The sequence below is a fragment of the Haliotis rufescens genome, unplaced genomic scaffold (assembly GCF_023055435.1).
Source record: "Haliotis rufescens isolate VD_foot unplaced genomic scaffold, xgHalRufe1.0.p SCAF_2, whole genome shotgun sequence".
Taxonomy (NCBI): Eukaryota; Metazoa; Mollusca; class Gastropoda; order Lepetellida; family Haliotidae; genus Haliotis; species Haliotis rufescens.
Window position 1 is genome coordinate 41,235,247 of NW_025963890.1, and position 22,179 is coordinate 41,257,425.

Below are 22,179 nucleotides of genomic sequence, written 5' to 3' on the forward strand. Positions count from 1 at the left end.
CATTGACATACTTGTCATGGACCCCTCACCAGTCACACCGAGCTTCCGTTACTCTCTGGTTTTCATAAAACATCTTGACACATTTTACCCAAATTTCTTTCTGATTAATTGATTAGTTCTCCAGGTTTGACTTGACAGGTCAGAGATTACACTGACATGCTCTGCTTCAGGCATGTACACTAATCAAAACTATTACCGTAATTCATCTAAAAAACTTAACACATTGTATTACATTAATACATGGAATAGTGAGTGAGTGAGTCTGGTTTTACGCCGCTTTTAGCACTATTCCAGCAATATCATGGCAGGGGACACCGGAAATAGGCTTCACACATTGTACCCATGTCAGGAATCGAACCCGGGTTGTCGGCATGACGAGCGAACGCTTTAACCACTAGGCTACCATGCCCCAATACATGGAATACATTACATACTTGTGTGAAGATTTTCTTACTTTATTTATGGACCTGACGGACAGCAGTGAGGGAAGGAGGGAAGGAGGGAAGGAGGGAGGGAGGGTTAACACGACTTTGAACAGTAGTTTAGCAACATCACAGCATGTCAGCTTCATCATTTGTTGATGAGAGAGATATTCAATACATTCTCACAGACATAAACCACTTTGATGAAATGGGCATGGCGCATACAAAGTATGGAACTCGAAAAAAAAGATCTGGTACCCATAAACTACTGGCATACATAATTATGTCAAGCTTGTGAACAAAATAACAAAAGCAGGCTATATTCCTGATAATTTTCTCTGCATTTCATGAATTATTAAAACATTTAAATGTATAACTTCGCTTTACTTGACCCACAGATTTAGCCAACACTCAAATAACTTTAATTCAATTAGTGAATACCGTACAAAAAGTAAGTTGTTAAACATTTTCAGAAACTGCTTTTAATTTATCAGTTCCTTCAATTCAAATATCTATCACAAAGTAACATTCCAAGAGGTATGGACAGATTGTAGAATATTTACAGCAATTAAATATTTCCAGGAACTAGAGTAGAGCAATGGTGTTCCGGGAGGCTCTGTGGCCATCCCACGCGTGTCGTGCTGCAGGTGCTACTATACTTACAACTTATAAATAGTAACTAGGACAGCCTTTGAAGGGGGTTAAGAGGATGAACATGTCTCTGTTTAACACATCACCTCGTGTCACTGCCATGTTTAACACTGTCAAGCCTTGTGAACTTTTTAACGAATTACTTGTTCCAATTTAATAGTCTTATTCGGAGGCAGAAAAGAAAGGACGATATTATCCGAACCACTAATTCTACCTGGACGCAAACGTGTAATGTTGTTCTCAACATATGGACTTCCCAATATAGGTGAGATGGTCGGAAACTTATCATGCTTATAACAAGTTTGTTTGTTTGTTTGTTTAACGCTGCACAATCCAGTGATTGACATCATGAGCATCGATCCACGCAACTGAGATACTATGACATGCATCAACCAAGTCAGCATGCCTGACCCCCGACTCCGTTAGACGCCTCTGACGACAAGCACAGCTGCCTTTTATGGCAAGCATGGGTTGCTGAGATTGCTGAAGACCTATTCTACCCCGAATCTTAACGGGTCGCTTATTACATGTATTGTCAACTAATTTATAATAATGAATAAAAGTTTTATTTATCTTTACTGATTTGATTTAAATGTCAATAAATATATCAAACTGGATATGAAGAAATGAAAAAAAACAATTTGCTAACAAAATAGAAATGCATGGAATGGGAATACTCCTATGTAAATATATCAATGGCAAGTTAATGTACGAACGGTTGACATTGACACCATCGACCATATAATCTTTGATAACACCTGGATAGTCACAATATGTATAATCTGTGGGTAGTCAGTATGTATGACCCAGTATTATATACTCTCATGAAGTTCTAACAAAAATCGCCTCTGTGACCTAGTGGTAGAGCATCCATCTGGAGAGTGAAAGGTCCGGGGTTCGATCCCTGGCCATGTCAAACCAAAATACATTAAAAGATGGTACTTGTTGTTAACCTGTCTGGCACTCGGCATTAAGGGGCTAAATCAAGGACTGGTCGGCTCGGAGTCAGTATAACTATACAGTAAACGGTATTCATGTTAAACTGTGGCATAGTATCTCAGAGGGCTAGCACTATAAATTGGCATCATTCTGGACTAGTACAAGCAGCCACACACACACACACACTTGCATGTGTGAAGAGTGAATACTATCCTACACTATTTTCTATCCCGGGGATGAATTCTCTAGTGTCAGGATGATTCTCCCTGTGAATTTGAACCCATACCAGTGTGTTTAATCCTATCCTATACTATACTCTAGAGTAAAACCTCCCCCGGGATAATATTTAGGTAGGATATAATCCTTGCTTACACATGTACATTGCTATTTAAGTGCAATAATCTTGGACACAACGTTAAACCCCACTTAAATAATAATAAGTGCATTTATAATGCGCCAGATTCCATTCACCAAGTGGATGCTCATAGCGCTACACTATTATTACCCCGGTCAATGGATCAGTGAGCACTCGATTTTCATTCTCAGCTCCCTGGGGAGCATACAACCCAAGCTGCCTGTGAGGCGCTAGAAGGTTAACATCCACATTACCATCTCATCCTACCGGGTACCCACTTACTGCTGGGTGAACAGAGGCACATTTCGAACAAAGTCACTTGCCTGAGGAGACACCACATGTGGTACATGTGCTTCAGTGTGGGGCACGACCGAAGCCCTAGACACTCTCAGGAGTCAAGCTCAACGTGGTTACCCATCCAATGACTCTCCGAGACCGACGTTGCTTAACTTCACCTGATTTGTGATCTGTGCGCTGTGCACAGGACCACGTGTCACTTCACCTCACCTCACCTCACAATAACAATCTAGCAGCCTTATGGACCTTGGAAATAGCCCTTGTGACATGACATATCATATTACCGCAATACCACTGCGATAGTATGTAACAGTTGCTTGTGCTTACAATGCTTATGCTAAAAACATATGACCCTGACAGTCATCCCTAGTATTTCGTCAATGGTGATGAATGACATACTACCGTATTTGATGTAATAAGCGCCCAGTGCGCTCTCAAAATTAGAAATAGGGGGTTCCTATTAGAATATTATTTTGGTGGAAAAAAAACAGAGTTGTAAGATCGTAAATTTCATGGTTTATGCTGAAAGCCTGAAATGTTTATATACGACAGATATATTTTTCCAGAATTTAATTGCCTATATTATTATACACAAATTAAATAAGTCTTGTGTACACTGATCAATCGGAAGGGGTGCTAATTGGGATTGTTCACCAGCCAATATATTAGCAAATATCCCCGTAGGTGCTTATTAGAGCAGGGTGCTTATTCCATAGATTACGGTATATTACCTCAACAACAAACCACCGCCTATGGTTTCAGATTTCAGATTTGCTCTATACATATATGCCCTACTTTCAAATGTTATCAAATGTATGATATACTGTTGAAGTTTGCTTATCTGAATACTTTGGTAAATTCCACAACAAATACAGTTAACAAGACAGGAGTGAGTGAGTGAGTTGGGTTTAACGCCGCTTTTAACAGTATTCCAGTTATATCGCGGCGTGTCAGCTTAATGTGGGAGGAAAGCCCGAAGTGATGCAGGTCTTAGACGTTTACCACTTCTGTGAAACCCACGAGCACGGGTATGGTGCTGACAAACCTAGAAACATAATCAGGGCGAACCGGGATTCGAACCTACAATCATAGGTTTCTGGCGTGCCCAAGGGACGCAACTCTGCCCAGCGAATCGCGGCGCCTTAGACGACTAGGCCAACCGTGCCCCCTAACAAGACAGGAAGTTTGTGTTCCCAGGTGTGCTTGTGAAACATGTTTCTATACTAGCAAGCTTTTTCTGTGGAGACAAGATTATTCATGTTAAACAGGAAGTTATACCACTGATGTCTTTTTGTTGCTTATTATCCAGTCAGCATTATTACAGCGATATCACTTTGTTTGTTTGTTTGTTTGTTTGTTTGTTGTTTAACACTGCATTCAGCAATATTCCAGCTATATGATGGCGGACACACAGATACACTCACCGACACATACACACACATATGTTTCCAACAATCTATACTACGTCAAACAAGTATGGGAACACCCACTATTTAGTATATATTTCAGTAAAAGACAAATTTACTGTACAGTCATGAAGTGATATGAAGTCTAGTGGTGCATGTTGTTTGTTTGTTTGTTGTTTAACGCCGCACTCAGCAATATTCCAGCTATATGACTGCGGTCTGTAAATAATCGAGTCTGGAACAGACAATCCAGTGATTGACATCATGAGCATCGATCCTCGCAATTGGGATACGATGATATGCATCAACCTAGTCAGCGAGCCTGACCACCTGATCCCGTTAGTTGCCTCTTACGACAAGCATAGTCGCCTTTTACAGCAAGCATGGGTTGCTGAAGACCTGTTCTACCCCGGATCTTCACGATCACCATATGGAGGTCAAGAAAAAGGCGAGAATCACCTAATGAAGGGGCAAGAAGTAACCCTTGTTGCAATTGTTTTATCCATAAAAAGTGTCATGTCTTCAAGGCCAGATGTAGATCTTTGGGAAATAGATGTAGCTGTTAAACCGACTGCACAGTTTCCTCAACCAAACCTACCTCACTTCTAACTACGGAAATAAACATGGAACAAGGAAGTTAATTTGTTTAACAAATTTAAATTCTTTCAACAATTGACAAAAGAAAAAAATATTTACACACGAATGAAAAGATTTTGTAAGTACATACAGACATTCCCCTAAAACATTCTGAACACTTGGTTCAAGGAACACAAACTTGAAAGATTAAAATTACTGGTTTTTGTTAACACAGGAAAAAGTTAAAAAATGAATTCAGGTTTAAGATTAATTCAACATGAAAGGTTAAGGGCAAGATGGAGGCTTGATACAGCAGACAAAATGTCAGGAGGTCCTGCTGTATATTTGTTCGGCCATTGTTTTATTTATTGCAATAAGTACTCCCTACCTAACATAGGAACACATCCCATTCTCTCCTTTCTCACCATGAACATCCTATTAAAGGTGACCTTTGATAATCACTCAGGCCTTGTCGGAAACATGACCCATTACAATAGAGTTAGAGCTACTTAGCATGTTGACGATGCTCCCATTGTTTTTGCAGTAGTGGACACACAGCAGTTACACTGACTCCCATGTGGTTCATATGTGGTTCCCATGTGGTTCACATGTGGTTCAAATAGTAGCATGATGGAGTTACATACCACACACGATTAAAAGGACCATGGATTTGTCATTCAAAACAGACAAACGTAATTAGTTAATATTCCTAAACCTTTACTTGATATTCCTAAATCTTTCTAAACTAAATAACCATAAATTAACGATACAACTTTGAAGACAAACAAAACCACCCACCCCACTACATCAGAGGCTATGCTCTACATGTTCAACCATTAATGATGAAAACACTACCTACATCACTGTACTTAATACTACTCAAGGAAGAAATATGCTCTTTGGAAAATTATCCCACAAAATGTAAATGTCCACAATAATGAAAACAAATTATTTCACTCCATCCTCTCAAATAATGAAGCCATCATCATCAATTGCATATGTTTCCATATCTATAATTACAAGCGATAAATATCCATTGGTCATAATCAACCTTTGGTATTTATGAAGTATATCATCAAATCTGTAATATTGATATTTTCTTAAAATGATTTCTCTGTGTTTATAGGTATATATGTATGTCTGTATATGTGTATATATGAATCCTAACGGTTTGTCATTTAAATTTTGCATCTGTTCCATAATGGAATGTTTTCTGTAATAATTATTGTCTTATATTATCTTATTCCTAAATTTAGGAGTTTAACAATTAAAATAGCATCATCACCCAAAACATAGTCTGTCTCCCAAACCCAGGAGAAAAAAATTAAAAGGGTAGTTTAACTCAAGCCTAGAATGATTTGGCAAGTCTAGATTGCCTCAGCTTAAATTAAGGATTGTTCTGGGCTCCATTTGGATTTTATTTTTTTTATTTTATTACATATCTCCATGAACATAGTGAACCTGTGTCAACAATATAATGTACAGCTCCTCCACACTGTGTTTGTTTGTTTGTTTGTTTGTTTGTTGTTACAGACGCACTCAGCAATATTCCAGCTATATGACGGCGGTTTGTAAATAATCGAGTCTGGACCAGACAATCCAGTGATTGACATCATGAACATCGATCCACGCAATTGGGATACGATGACACGCATCAACCAAGTCAGTGAGCCCGACCACTCAATCCCGTTAGTTGCCTCTTAGTATATGCAAGCATAGTCGCCTTTTATGACAAGCATGGGTTGCTGAAGACATTCTACTCCGGATCTTTACGGGTCCAGCCACACTATGGCCAAGTAGTTATGTACATTACCCAGGGGCCAACCACTATATCTCATGGGTCGGGGAGGGAGGAATTTTTACAAATCAATAATCTCTCCCCAAAAGGCAAAACATTGATGGTTTCTCCCCAAAATTGTCGTTAACTGGACATGGAGACTTTTGGAAACCAAAAATCTCTTCCAAAAGGCAAAACATTGACTGTTACTCTCAAAAATTGTCACTCAATGGACATGAGTGTAAGAAATGTATTTCAAGAAATGTTTTTGTAAATGTTAAAGCGCTGACTAAATACATAAACTGTCTCATTCATCTATGCCCCCCATCCTCCCACTCAATATTGAATGATCTATCCCGTACATGTGCATCCACCAACGACCTGACCTTAAACAAGGACGTATGGTATGTACTTGCACATCACCTCATCTGTATATTTACCTCACACGGTTTAAGCCTGGATAATAATGATAAATACATTTGTATAGCGCAGCATTCACTGTGCATAAGTGCTCTGTGCAGTGTGCTGTGAATGACTAGTGCAGCTCTGCATTATACAATATCTGCATCAACGCCGGGGGCACGGCTGGCCCAGTCGTCTAAGGCGCCGTGATTTGCTGTGCAGAGTTGCGTCCCTTGGGCACGCCAGAAACTTATGATTGTGGGTTCGAATCCTGATTCGCCCCGTTTATGGTTCTAGGTTTGTCAACACCATACCCTTGCTCCTGGATTTCACCGAAGTGGTAAACATCTGAGACCTGCATCACTTCGGGCTTTCCTCCCACATTAAGCTGACATGCCGTGATTTAACTGTAATACTGTTAAAGCGGCGTTAAACCCAACTCACTCACTCACACACTGCGTAAATACCCACCTTTAATTCGTAGTTGGTAACATCATAGTGTTATTTAATGGTTACATGTTAATTCGCCAATGAGGAAGTGCAAGCCTTGAAACTATAACATGCCTTTTAACTGGACTTCACAAGCATTCACGGTTTTCATTTGTGGATTTGCCTGCCCAAAATTTTACAAGAGTAAAAACAATTAAATAACTGCTGTTGCTGATGGACAATATGATCCTTTTGACCACTTTTCGCTGTTTTGTCATGACTTATATTTCAAGAGGTCTTATTGGGAAATTAACCACAAATTAATTTTGGAGGTTTGATTTGTGGATTATGAAATGGTTAAAAACTATTAAAAACCACATTTAAGACTTTGTCTTCAAAGGTTTAAAGACTCAACAGTCAAAATCAGCTTAAACTTTCTGTGAGATAGCTTTACATTAAATTTGAAATCCCCTAAAAGACAGATGCACCTGACCAACCAGGAGGGGGAGGGAATGGAGTGGGGGAGGGGATGGAGTGGGGGAGGGGATGGAGTGGGGGAGGGGATGGGGTGGGAGAGGGGATGGAATGGGAGACTGGATGGAGTGGGGGAGGGGATGGAATGGGAGAGGGGATGGAATGGGAGAGGGGATTGAATGGGAGAGGGGATGGAGTGGGGGAGGGGATGGAGTGGGGGAGGGGATGGAATGGGAGAGGGGATGGAGTGGGGGAGGGGATGGAATGGGAGAGGGGATGGAGTGGGAGAGGGGATGGAGTGGGGGAGGGGATGGAATGGGAGAGGGGATGGAGTGGGGGAGGGGATGGAGCGGGAGAGGGGGGAGGGATTGGAGTGGGGGAGGGGATGGAGTGGGGGAGGGGATGGAATGGGAGAGGGGATGGAGTGGGGGAGGGGATGGAATGGGAGAGGGGATGGAATGGGAGAGGGGATGGAGTGGGGGAGGGGATGGAATGGGGGAGGGGATGGAATGGGAGAGGGGATGGAGTGGGGGAGGGGATGGAATGGGAGAGGGGATGGAATGGGAGAGGGGATGGAGTGGGGGAGGGGATGGAATGGGGGAGGGGATGGAATGGGAGAGGGGATGGAGCGGGAGAGGGGGGAGGGGATGGAGTGGGGGAGGGGATGGAGTGGGGGAGGGGATGGAGTGGGAGAGGGGATGGAATGGGAGAGGGGATGGAGTGGGGGAGGGGATGGAATGGGAGAGGGGATGGAGTGGGGGAGGGGATGGAGTGGGAGAGGGGATGGAATGGGAGAGGGGATGGAATGGGAGAGGGGATGGAATGGGAGAGGGGATGGAGTGGGGGAGGGGATGGAATGGGAGAGGGGATGGAGTGGGGGAGGGGATGGAATGGGAGAGGGGATGGAGTGGGGGAGGGGATGGAATGGGAGAGGGGATGGAGTGGGAGAGGGGATGGAGTGGGGGAGGGGATGGAATGGGAGAGGGGATGGAGCGGAAGAGGGGGGAGGGATGGAGTGGGGGAGGGGATGGAGTGGAAGAGGGGATGGAGTGGAAGAGGGGGGAGGGATGGAGTGGGGGAGGGGATGGAGTGGAAGAAGGGGGAGGGATGGAGTGGGGGAGGGGATGGAGTGGAAGAGGGGATGGAGCGGAAGAGGGGGGAGGGATGGAGTGGGGGAGGGGATGGAGTGGAAGAGGGGATGGAGTGGAAGAGGGGATGGAGTAGGGGAGGGGATGGAGTGGAAGAAGGGATGGGATGGAGTAGGGGAGGGGATGGAGTGGAAGAAGGGAAGGGATGGAGTAGGGGAGGGGATTGAGTGGAAGAAGGGGGAGGGATGGAGTGGAGGAGGGGATGGAGTGGAAGAGGGGATGGGATTGAGTGGGGGAGGGGATGGAGTGGAAGAGGGGATGGGATGGAGTGGGGGAGGGGATGGAGCGGAAGAGGGGGGAGGGATGGAGTGGGGGAGGGGATGGAGCGGAAGAGGGGGGAGGGATGGAGTGGGGGAGGGGATGGAGCGGAAGAGGGGGGAGGGATGGAGTGGGGGAGGGGATGGAGCGGAAGAGGGGGGAGGGATGGAGTGGGGGAGGGGATGGAGCGGAAGAGGGGGGAGGGATGGAGTGGGGGAGGGGATGGAGTGGAAGAGGGGATGGAGTGGAAGAGGGGATGGAGTGGAAGAGGGGATGGAGTAGGGGAGGGGATGGAGTGGGAGAGGGGATGGAGGGGGAGAGGGGATGGAGGGGGAGAGGGGGGAGGGATTGGAGTGGGGGAAAGGATGAAGGGGGTGGGGTCATCCTGCGTCCAGACAGCTGAACATCAAACCCAGCCTAGATGACAGAATTAGTCAAGTCTAGTGACCAAATAAAATCATTAAAATTTTATTTCAAGAGAGACATTTATTCCGTACTTACACTGATTTAATCATGGGGTGGGGGGGAGGAGGACTATGGGTGGGTGGGGAGGTAACTTCCATATCGTTCTGTCTTACATCGGTGCTGTTTATCTGCCTGCATAGCCTCGGGCTGATTACATAGCTGTAATATATGACTGCTGTGTTCACATTCAGTCCGGCCGCTTATCTGTCAGTATGTTATACATCAAACCTGTCCAGTCTTGATGTCAACTCTCCCAACCCACTCCTCACCTCTCCTGCATGTCGGACATTGTGGTAGCTGCTACAAACTTGATAACTGAGACTCAACTTTTCTAATGTTTCTGTCTTTATTTTATCACTGTCAAATGATATATTGCTCTGGTTCTTTCATGATAAGCCATAAAGGGAAAATGTAAATTTCGGCAGCAGGTTAAGAATTTTCATCATAACTACTAGTATTCAATAATAATAATAATATTATTATTATTATTATTATTATTATTATTATTATTATTATTATTATTATTAATAATAATAATAATAATAATAATAATTTAAAAAATATTATTATTATTATTATTATTATTATTATTTATACAACGCTATAAGCGCTACACCATTATTACCCCGGTTACTGGATCAGCGTGCCCTTGATTTTATTCTCAGCTCCCTGGGAAGTATATAACCAGGTAGGATTGAATGTTGTCTGATACAAACCGTCTTACTAGCATGATCAATATAGACTCCAACTTAAAACTCCCATTTTTGTCACATTTTCACATAATCACGTTTTGCACAAGATGTAAATGAAGTATAGCGCCATTAGTTTTTTCTAAACACAAATATCACGGAAAAAGATATTGGCTTTCAACCGACACTGACCCAAAGAACAGCTGTTACACAAACCTCAGCTGCACACAAACCGATTACCGGGGAGATACATAGCCCCATTACTGTCGGTCTATGATAACTCCAACAGTTTGGTGGGCTGTACCAAACAATACTATATCACTACATAATAGTATAATAATACTAATAATAATATACTAATACTATATAAAGGCAGTATTAGTGCTCCTAGTGATGTAAGAACTAATCTTGTCTCACCTCGCCACAAGGTCATTAGGATGATATTAAACAGTACTCCAATTTTGTGTTTGATTTTTCATGACCTTAAGTCGCCAGGATGTCAAGTATTTTCCTAAAAGACCCTGATGTAATCAGAGATTGTCTGTCTTATCTGTCTGTCTTCAAAATTCATGTTAATCTGCTAGTCCAGACTACTAAATTGTGTTGAGGACAAGTACAAATCCAATGATGGCTGTCCTCGTTGACTTGTGACATTTGAGGGCAGTGATTCTAAATCAGTTCTTAATGCTTCAGTTTTGCTACAAATTGGATGTGAACAATACTGACAGAAAACGTGAACATGGTAATAGTTTGGTTTCATTCAAACAGGTTGGTTGGTTTGTCTGTTATTTAACGCCGCACTCAGCACTATTCCAGCTATATGACGGCGGTATTCAAACAGGACTAGCTACAAACAATGGGGACTAGTGAATAAGTTTTCCACTAGTCCTCTAGACTAGTCTTGAATATATTTCTAAGGCTGGATAAACATGATGAACTGAATCGAGCAAGTCCACAGACTACAGATTTATCACGCAGAAAACATGAAGGCCCCTCTGATTTTCAGCAGTCTCAGTTGTAACCTACTTGTGGTCATATCTTATCTAGTCCAGTTTCTTACTGCATCTAGCCAACCATATCTTATCTAGTCCAGTTTCTTACTGCATCTAGCCAACCATATCTTATCTAGTCCAGTTTCTTACTGCATCTAGCCAACCATATCTTATCTAGTCCAGTTTCTTACTGCATCTAGCCAACCAACAAAGAGGTTATTTTTTACTGATGCAAATTGGAAAAGCTTGTCAATAAACAAACTTCACAGAAATGTCTGCACACAATACAAAAACTCTTCAAATTAAAGGAACATTTAAATATATCCTACAAATATTCATCTTATTGAATGTTATCAAGGGAAAAACTATTCATATCACAGGCATAATTTTATCGCATGCACTGACAGACAACAACAATGAATTATTTCCTTTTTTGTGTCAATACCGTATACACACAACTACTTACAGAAGTTATACTCGTGACCCACTTTTAACCATTATTTTTGTTCCCTATATTTTATACAATTAATCGATTTATAACACATAAATATATATTAAGAAACAAAACTTGTGTCAGTACAGTTTCTGATAATGGAAAATTTGAAACAAATATGATACATGTTACTAAACCTGTTTAAAGAATGGGCTTCATCAAAATAATCCTCTTTATGAAATCTCATAAATTTTGTTTCTATAAGTCAATAATCCTCATAAAACACGAACAAACATGAATGATCTAATCTCAACAAATTTCATTGACTGCTCCCACAGTAGTTATTGTGAATAAGAAACTACCTATAAAGGAAATAGAAAATATTGTAATAAATAACAATGTCGTCAAGTGGCTTACAGTAATCCGGGTCAATAATCCCATTATCCGACCATGGACCTTGACATAAAAATCAGATTTATATTTCCCTGTGCGTGGCGATAGAAACCTGATTATCAACAAGTTAATGAAATGGGACTTACCGACATTGTCACTCTTATTTCCACTTAGTGTATGGTTTAAACATGAGCCGTTAATAGTACACAATTGTACACTGATAAGTCACTCGATCGAGGAAGTTCTGACGTAACGACAGCAGTCAGTGGGAGATGGCACTGTGCTCTGTCGACCTCAGCCTAGTCGTAGTGTCATCTTCAATGTCCTTCACGAGGAAAAGTTGACAGCAACTTCCACTGAACTATTTCCTAATCAAAGCGATTATTTGTGAGTTAAATGAAAGATGTTGAAACAAAACTCGGCTCTTCCCGGTTGTAGCCCCAGCACACCCGAACAATTTTACTTCCTTGTCTGTCACGTGACCTGTCAAATCGAGCACTTTGTATGCCCCGACACTCATCGCCCTCATGCATGGCGTTCGGGGATCGCTACCGGTAGAGACACTGTGATGATTCGTTTCATGATCCTCTGATAATATTTTTATCTAGATAATCGATTTTATACACTTCCTGGTTATATTTTGTTTATATAAGCAGGACAGTTGTCTTAATTACAGCGCTAGTTGTGGTAAATTGTTTGTAAGATCGAAGGACGATATCGGGAACCTATACTCGCATCAGTGACTTAACTGCTGTTACATATGATTACGGTTGATTGATGTTTTGGGGATGTAATTATTAAGTAGTTGTTTATTACGCACTCTCAGTGATGTTGAGTCTCATTAGTGGGGACAGGAGACGGGGGGGGGGGGGGGGGGGGGGGGGAGAGGAGTTGATGGCGGAGTGGCGTGAACGCGACAAGAACGCGCGTGGTTTCCTTTCCTTCCTCCTAAGAGGAAACGAGATGCTGTACATGCGTGGTTGTCATGGTGCGACAACACGAGCAGATTGTCTGTTTCAATTCATGTAAACACCTCACCGGAAGGATATATACATTTTGCTACAGATTTGAGGCCCAGACGCCGTTGATTTAGTTATTTATTTATTTTTTTAACGTCTATGCCGCAGAAAAAAACGAACAATGTGCACTAAGCGGCTTCACGTGTTGATTGGATTTTTAAAATTTTACCTTGAACAGTTTACCGAAGCATCGCCAAAGAACGGCTCGCTGTTATACAATAAGGAGAGGAAAGAAAATTTTAACAGACAGCTTAGTAAGCTTGCAGACACGTATGCACGATGTGAGTTTGAGGTAGATAAATATGTCGATGTAGACTTAATAAATTTATTAATGCATGAAAAGCACTGGTAGAAATAAGCAACTCAATTTGCATGTCTATTATATATTACGAAAAGGAAGCAGTGACAACCTATCAGTACCGTCACAACTAAGCAAATAGAAAATGTTCATTTAAAATCTTTACGAGCTCTAAGAAAAGTACACCAATCTACATATAGTGAGTGAGTGAGTGAGTTGGGTTTAACGCCGCTTTTAACAGTATTCCAGTTATATCACGGCGTGTCAGCTTAATGTGGGAGGAAAGCCCGAAGTGATGCATGTCTCAGACGTTTACCACTTCGGTGAAACCCACGAGCACGGGTATGTAGCTCATGGGCGGATACAGAGGAGGGGTGCGCACTCCCGCACCTTTTTATTTCGAAAAAAATCTTTATTTCTGTATAAATTACCACCAAAGACAATAAATAGATCTTTATTGAGTAACTTTTTGGGGCAAAATGATAACCGTTAAAAGTTCTAAAATATCATATCAACGTATTGTTTCATGAACATTATGAAATAAGCAAATTAATAAATGGTTAAATCTTGTCAAAAATATTCTTTCAGATTGTGGGTTAATTTACATTTGTGGCATCTATTGAATATTGTGAATATATTTTGTAAGTCATATGCCAGGTGATACGGCCTGATTGTAAATGAAGGGTCAGTTCAGTTCAGACATGGGTAGATAGCGTGCATGTCGTTTGTCGCCTATCACGTAATTTTAGATTTTGAATTTATTAAAACCTGTTTTCCGGATATATAATTTGTAATCAGAGAGTGTTAAACATTCAGTCCGCAAAAAGGAAGATCCTGTTCAGATAAAGTATGCAAAATCTGCTAGGGAAACATTTGGAATGTTAATGATGAATACCGTAAATCCTTGAATAAACGCGTGCCTTGAACCAACGCCGCATGCAACGAACCTCTGACTTATAATAAACGCCGGCAAAATATGTCAACGGGAGCTTCCGAAATAAATAAACACAGGGCGTTTATTCAAGGATTTACGGTCACTGCAATGTAAATAATTCTTCGCGATGTCCTGAGAAAGATTTTGTTTATTATACTACACTTACACTAGATACGGTACCCTGTTCGTCTGCTTCTGGATTTGTTCGACGCGTTGAAGACTTTTATAGTTTACACAGTTACGTGAAACCGAGACTGAAATCTTTACTCACACAATAGCAAACACTGACCAGCAAAAGAAACTATACTTAAAATCAACTTTATTACCATTACCGATAACGAAACGAGGGGGCACGGGTGGCTCAGTCGTCTAAGGCGCCGCGATTCGCTGTGCAGAGTTGCGTCCCTTGGGCACTCCAAAAACCTATGATTGTGGGTTCGAATCCCGGTTCGCCCCGATTATGTTTTTAGGTTTGTCAGCACCATACCCGTGCTCGTGGGTTTCACCGAAGTGGTAAACGTCTGAGACCTGCATCACTTCGGGCTTTCCTCCCACATTTAGCTGACACGCCGTGATATAACTGGAATACTGCTAAAGGCGGCGTTAAACCCAACTCACTCACTCACTAACGAAAAATGATGTTCTCAGATGTTTTAAAACCAATCGTCGCGTTCAAGAATATGGTACTTATATAAGGAGGTGTTATACATCTGTGTGTATGCGTGCGTGCGTGCGTGCGTACGTGCTTGCGCGTGGTTGTGTGGCCGCTTGAATACTAGTCTGTACTAATGCCGGTTTTATCGTGAGATACCATGCCGCAGAGAAACATGGATACCTTATTCAGACACAGTATACAGACTCCGAGCCGATCAGTCCTTGTTTGATCCTCTTAACGCCGAACGCTAGTCAGGGTAACAACAAGTAGCATCTTTTAACGTCTTTTGGCATGACGCGGCCTGGGATCGAACCACCGACCTTCCGCTCTCTAGGCAGACGCTCTATCCCCCTCACAAAACACACATGGGCATTGAATGAAAACATTTCACAATTCTTCAATGCATTAGGTGAGTGAGTGAGTTGGGCTTAACGCCGCTGTTAACAGTATTCCAGTTATATCACGGCGTGTCAGCTTAATGTGGGAGGAAAGCCCGAAGTGATGCAGGTCTCAGACGTTTACCACTTCGGTGAAACCCACGAGCACGGGTATGGTGCTGACAAACCTAGAAACATAATCGGGGCGAACCGGGATTCGAACCCACAATCATATGTTTCGGGCGTCCCCAAGGGACGCAACTCTGCACAGTGAATCGCGGCGCCTTGGACGACTGGGCCACTCGTTCCCCCAATGCATTAGGAGTCCGAAATCAATTGTAACATACGTTTATCAGTAGAACCGAGAGAAAAAGCTATTGGTATTTTGCAGGTTGGATCAAGTCCGACATGACACCATCGCTAGACACTTTGGTATCTCTCGTTCAAAATCACTAGCCAGTCGCTTCACTGTATCCAGAAGACTGCGTCACTGTTATTTGGGACTGTAGACCTTTCCCGGGGATGACGTTGACACGTCGACGTCAAAGACTTGGGTTGGCGCGCACTGTACAGTGATGCAGAGCAGATAGTGACAGAGGGTCGTGTTTTCTGATGAGACCTGGTTCAAACTTCTCAGAGCGGATGGTAAATACTTGTGTTTCATTGTCGGGAAGAACACACGGCTCCCTTTTGTGACCAGGCGATTTCACATTTGGAGGTGGCAGCGTAATGATTTGAGCTGGGATTTGTAGTCAGAAAAAGACACTAATCACACAGTAAAAACTTACATCGACGAAGTATTGCGGCCCACGGACCTTGTTCTATCTTGACAACGCAGAACCACATGTAGTCCTTCACTAAGAAGCCAATAACGTCAACGCCAATTGAACACCCCAGGAACCCTCCAGACCGTCAGATTTGAACACCCCTGGAACCCTGCAGACCGTCAGATTTAAACAAACCTGGAATCCCCGACACCGTCATTTCTGAACAGGATCTAACCCTCCTGCAAACAAAACTGACCTATCACCGGCACTTATAGAGGGGGGAATGGCGCCGAACACCGAATGACGTATTTCGACGTCTAGCGAATGCTGCGAAACGTCCTGTGAGGAATGGCGCCGAACACTTAATGACGTATTCCGACGTCTAGCGAATTCTGCGAAACGTCCTGTGCGGTGTTGGAAGCGAAAGGGAAACACGCGCGATTTAACTGTGAATCATTTGATTTGAATGTGACCATAACGCAAACTTAAATTGTAATGCAGAAATTAATTTACGTTAAAGTTAGGTGAAAATTAGACAGGTATATAGAAACGGCGTTACGTTGTTTTCGGCGGAAAAAAAGGTAATTTCAGGACGAGACAAAATAATCCTGACTTTATCAACAAGACAAGTATAAAAGACAACATCAAACAGACCACTGTATCCAACATATGACGCCGACACTGCTTGATAATGTGTTCCATTTGAAACAGAAAGGAAGCAGAGTATCATGTTGCTTCCTTGTCGGTTTGCCTCGTTTTGAGTGAGTATAGTTTTAAGCCGCTTTTAGAATTATACCAGCAATATCACGGCGGGGAACACAAGAAAGTGGTTTCACGCATTGTACCCATGCAGGGAATCGAACCCGGGTCTACCGCGTGCCGAGCGAACGCTTTTCCACTAACCCACCGCACTCTAGAATTTGAATGCATTTTTAAAAAAAGCGTTTCTTTCAAAAGAGCATAAAGAACAGTGACGTAAAACATAACATCCCCAATATAATCTTTACAGTAAAACATTTTCTCTCTATGCAATGCACATGTTAATTCGACCCGTGAAGATCCGGGGTAGAATAGGACTTCAGCAACCCATGCTTGCCTTAAAAGGCGACTATATGCTTGTCGTAAAAGGTGACAAACGGGATCGGGTGGTCAGGCTCGCTGACTTGGTTGATGCATGTCATCGATCCCAATTACGTGGACCGATGCTCATGATGTCAATCACTGGATTGTCTGGTCGAGACTCGATTATTTACAGACCACCGTCATATAGCTGGAATATTGCTGAGTGTGGCGTTAAACAGGAAACAAACAAACATGTAAATACCCACGGGCATATATTTGGTGCAAACAAACCAAGCATAATTCGGATCGACTGGGATTTGAACCCATAACAACGGATTCTTGAGCTGCGCATCGAAATGTTCTCAAATCACTGAAACAATGATGCAAAAACATACGAATAATCTAATAAGTGCTTGGTACATGGTTAAAAACACATTCTTTTTCGGCACAGTGTTATAAAACTGGTTCCTGATTTTGCTAAAATTTACTGTTTTGGTCTGCAGATCTGAGATCTCGATTTAATGTAAGATTGATCAGCCGAAAGGTAAACGGGAGGCAACTATCTGCACCCAGACAACCAAAACACCATACATTTTTCGAAGAAACAAACTTTACAAACATTGACGCAAGATCAATGGTGAGCTGATGCTTAATCCACTGCACATGGATCAGACGCTTGTATTGATCTTTCCGTGCACCTCAAGGTCGCATCGACACTTGTCTTTCAGTGGGAATACTTTCCCGCGTTAGTCAAATATTTGGTTGAATATAGAAAAACGACAACATATTTCCCCCCAGTATAAACAAGGACACAAAATACCACCGCTAAACCAACACTGCCCTCAAAGTATTTGTTACAACCGCATTCGTGCACGACACTTTGGGTCATGTCACGGCAAGTGCATGACATTGCAATCGGATCTTGTGCTGGCAAACCTGTTCAATCGACGTCTTTTATGTCCCAAGACAAACACAACCAGGGCCTCGCTGCACTAAGCTAACTTAGCTCTAAGGTGATCGTAACTCCCATAGTTTAACATAGGCTAACGACAGTCGTAGCGCTAAAATCGTTTTGTGCAACGGGGCCCAGGGCCTCGTTGCACTAATCCATAATGAGAGAGCAACAATTGTCTTAAGTCGGCGGTAATGAGTGAGTGAGTGAGTGAGTGACAGAGTGAGTGAGTATGGTTTTACGCCGTTTTTAGCAATATTCAAGCAATATCACGGCGGGGGACACCAGAAATGGGATTCACACATTGTACCCATGCGGGGAATCGAACCCGGGTCTTCGGCGTGACGAGCGAACGCTTTAACCACTAGGCTACCCCGCCGCCCTTTACGCCGTAGAACTAGATATAGTCCTACGGGTCCCGTTCACGAAGCGATCCTACCTCAATGACAATATCGTAATTCCTTTAGTATAACATGTAGTAGCGAGCGAGTTGGGTATATGCGCTGAATTAGCATACTAACTAAATTCATGTTGACGAATATAAAATCATATATCTAACTCACCACAAAACGCAAATTGTTTTCGGAATTATGTGTCAGAATTTTCATACAGTAAGTTAAAAAAATCTGTTATCTGTAAAGGCATCAGCGCTACCGACGAATTGAAATACGCAGTTATGTCAACTGACACAATCTGGCTACACCTAACTCGTCACGGAAGATCAGTTTCATGTCGGCTAGCATTGATATCTCTAGGTGGTTATAGCGTCAACCGAATTCATCGCTATATTTGTTTTGTATGATAATTGACATACACGTTCCCACACTTTCGCCATACCAGCCTATACACTGAGGAGAGAGGAGGAGGTTTTGTACATTGATTAAACATCCTTGTACGCGTCTCACTGGGAATACTCACGCATGGCTGCTCTCGCCTGATATATATCAGATGGTACACCGTGTGCATGGCGTTCTATGTTCAAGTAAGAATTGGCCTCAACAACAAAAAATTGCGTTTATGAAGTTTTAAGCCTAAAACCGGTCTCGATTACAGACCGCCGTCATATAGCTGGCATATTGCTAAGTGCGGCGCAAAACAACAATCAATCAACAATCAATCCATTATATGCTGCCCACCCCCGCAAACAACAAGCAAGCGATCAACAATCAATCCATTATATGCTGCCCCCACCCCCCACCCCCACCCAGTCTCTCACTTTGCTGTTGGCCTCTCACGGGTACAATGGGTGAACCTGGCGGAATATCAACACGCATGGACACCCTTCAACATCTGCCCGGAATCTCCACGATCAATTAGATGCAGATAGCGAAAACTGCAGCTCACACGACCAGGCTGAGAACAATGTCACATGTTTCTTGTTTTTGCATTGCAAAACATATCAAAATACATAACGTCTTGCATGAATACCTTTCTAGAGAGCAGGGTACAAAACAAACCTTAGCGCTACGACTGTCGTAAGTCTATGTTAAGGTATGGGAGTTATGATCACCTTAGCATTAAGATCAGTTTGTACCACAGCACCCTTGTGTGCTGAGTAATCTCATTAAAATCAGATCTTAGTTCTCGCTACCGCTAACCAAAGATCTGAGGACACCCCATTGCGAGTCACGTCAGACCGACTTTGCGCGAACTTTGACCGACCAATGAAATGACCAATCAGAAGGCAACTTTCTCGTGCTTTACGGCACAAATTTCAAATTGGCTACTACGCTTTGAAATATATTTTGAGTGAGTGAGTGAGTGAGTTTGGTTTAACGCAGCTTTTAACAGTATTCCAGTTATATTGCGGCGTGTCAGCTTAATGTGGGAGGAAACCCACGAGCACGGGTATGGTGCTGACAAACGTAGAACCATAATCGGGGCGAACCGGGATTCGAACCCACAATCATAATATTATGTTTCTGGCGTGCCCAAGGGACGAAACTCTGCACAGCGAATCGCGGCGCTTTAGACGACTGGGCCAGCCGTGCCTCCTGTTGACGAGTAACCACACAGTGACTATTGTCTTTACTTGGTCGGATTCCACACTCGAAGACAAATCAGAAGGTGCCTTAACTACCACTTTAGTCGATAGACTTACCCGATCCCGTGCTGTTTATCCGTCAACATAAATGGGTGTAGATGTATGGCTCCCGACTTGACGTATAAGCGGATACACAGTGGTTGGCTGTGTGAGTATACAGGGCTCAAAACGAGGCGGTACTTCCGGGATAGAACAGTATAATAAACCTTTCAGATAAGGGGGTATTCAGCGGGTTTGTAAGCATTGCTCAATTGTGACGAAAGGCTAGTCAATATATACTCTGTTGTCAATGTTGGTGCATCGGGTGCAGATTTAACTGGCTGCATTCAGTTAATTCATGGCCGAGTTCCACAAAGCAATCGTAACTCCCTTACCGCTCAGATCGCTTTCTGGAAAGCTAACCAGGGCCCACTTGCACAAAGCGATCTTAGCGCTAAGACGATCGTAACTCCCATACTTTAGCATAGGCTTACAATAGTCTCAGGGCTCAGATCGCTTTCTGGAACGCGAACCAGGGCCCACTTGCACAAATCGATATTAGCGCTAAGATGATCGTAACTCCCATACTTTAGCATAGGCTTACAATAGTCTTAGCGCTAAGATCGCTTACTGGAACGTGAACCAGCTGGGCCCACTTGCACAAAGCGATCTTAGCGCTAAGATGATCGTAACTCACATACTTTAGCATAGGCTTACACTAGTCTCACCGCTAAGATCGCTTTCTGGAACGCGAACCAGGGCCCACTTGCACAAAGCGATATTAGCGCTAAGACGATCGTAACTCCCATACTTTAGCATACTAGCTTACAATAGTCATACCGCTAAGATCGCTTTCTGGAGCGAACCAGGTGGGCGGTTGTTTTAGCTTCTGCAACTTTCTTTGCCGCATAGACACGCTGGGGGTTAGGGTTCGAATACTAGATACGACTTGATTATTAACTTTCAGCGTTCAACATTCTACCTGTGGTCGTGGCTTCTTTAATGGAGTGAACTTCGAGAAAGTGTTCATAGGGATGTCAGAGAAAGTGTTCATAGGGATGTCAGAGAAAGTGTTCATAGGGATGTCAGAGAAACTTTCATAGATACGTCAGAGAACGTGTTCATAGGAATTTCAGAGAAAGTGTTCATTGGTACGCCAGAGAAAGTGTTCATAGGAATGTCAGAGTAAGTGTTTATAGGTACGTCAGAGTAAGTGTTCATAGGGATGTCAGGTACGTCAGAGAAGGTGATTATAGGCGTGTCAGAGAAAGTGTTCCTAGGTACGTCAGAGAAAGTGTTCATAGGAATGTCAGAGAAAGTGTTCATAGGAATGTCAGAGAAAGTGTTCATAGTGATGTCAGAGAAGGTAAATTATCAAGTCTGGGCTACACAATCCTGTGATTGATATTGTGAACAACAATCTACACCGTCGCGTCACGATGACAAGCAATCAACCAACTCATTCAGCCTGGCCACCCGATCAACCAAGTCATTCAGCCTGACCACCCGATCAACCAAGTCATTCAGCCTGGCCACCCGATCAACCAAGTCATTCAGCCTGGCCACCCGATCAACCAAGTCATTCAGCCTGGCCACCCGATCAACCAAGTCATTCAGCCTGGCCACCCGATCAACCAAGTCATTCAGTCTGACCACCCGATCAACCAAGTCATTCAGCCTGGCCACCCGATCAACCAAGTTATTCAGCCTGACCACCCGATCAACCAAGTCATTCAGCCTGACCACCCGATCAACCAAGTCATTCAGCCTGGCCACCCGATCAACCAAGTCATTCAGCCTGACCACCCGATCAACCAAGTCATTCAGCCTGGCCACCCGATCAACCAAGTCATTCAGCCTGGCCACCCGATCAACCAAGTCATTCAGCCTGGCCACCCGATCAACCAAGTCATTCAGCCTGACCACCCGATCAACCAAGTCATTCAGCCTGACCACCCGATCAACCAAGTCATTCAGCCTGGCCAC

General features: G+C 43.1%; 1 protein-coding gene across 13 annotated transcripts in view; it reads right to left on the minus strand.

Moving 5' to 3' along the window:
- Nucleotides 1–22,179, minus strand: part of LOC124114498 (calponin homology domain-containing protein DDB_G0272472-like) — an 88,203-nt gene that overhangs the window by 43,154 nt on the left and 22,870 nt on the right. The window contains exon 1 of one of the 13 annotated variants that reach the window (XM_046475102.2): nucleotides 20,272–20,393. The exons of 11 other annotated variants lie outside the window; for them this stretch is intronic. Coding sequence is in view for 1 of the 2 variants with exons in the window: in XM_046475098.2 (XP_046331054.1) it covers nucleotides 12,253–12,258 (6 nt within the window). In the remaining variant the exon portion in view is untranslated. Of the gene's footprint in view, nucleotides 1–12,252; nucleotides 12,585–20,271; nucleotides 20,394–22,179 lie in introns of those variants that run through there. One more of the 13 variants, XM_046475098.2, reaches the window with a different exon arrangement.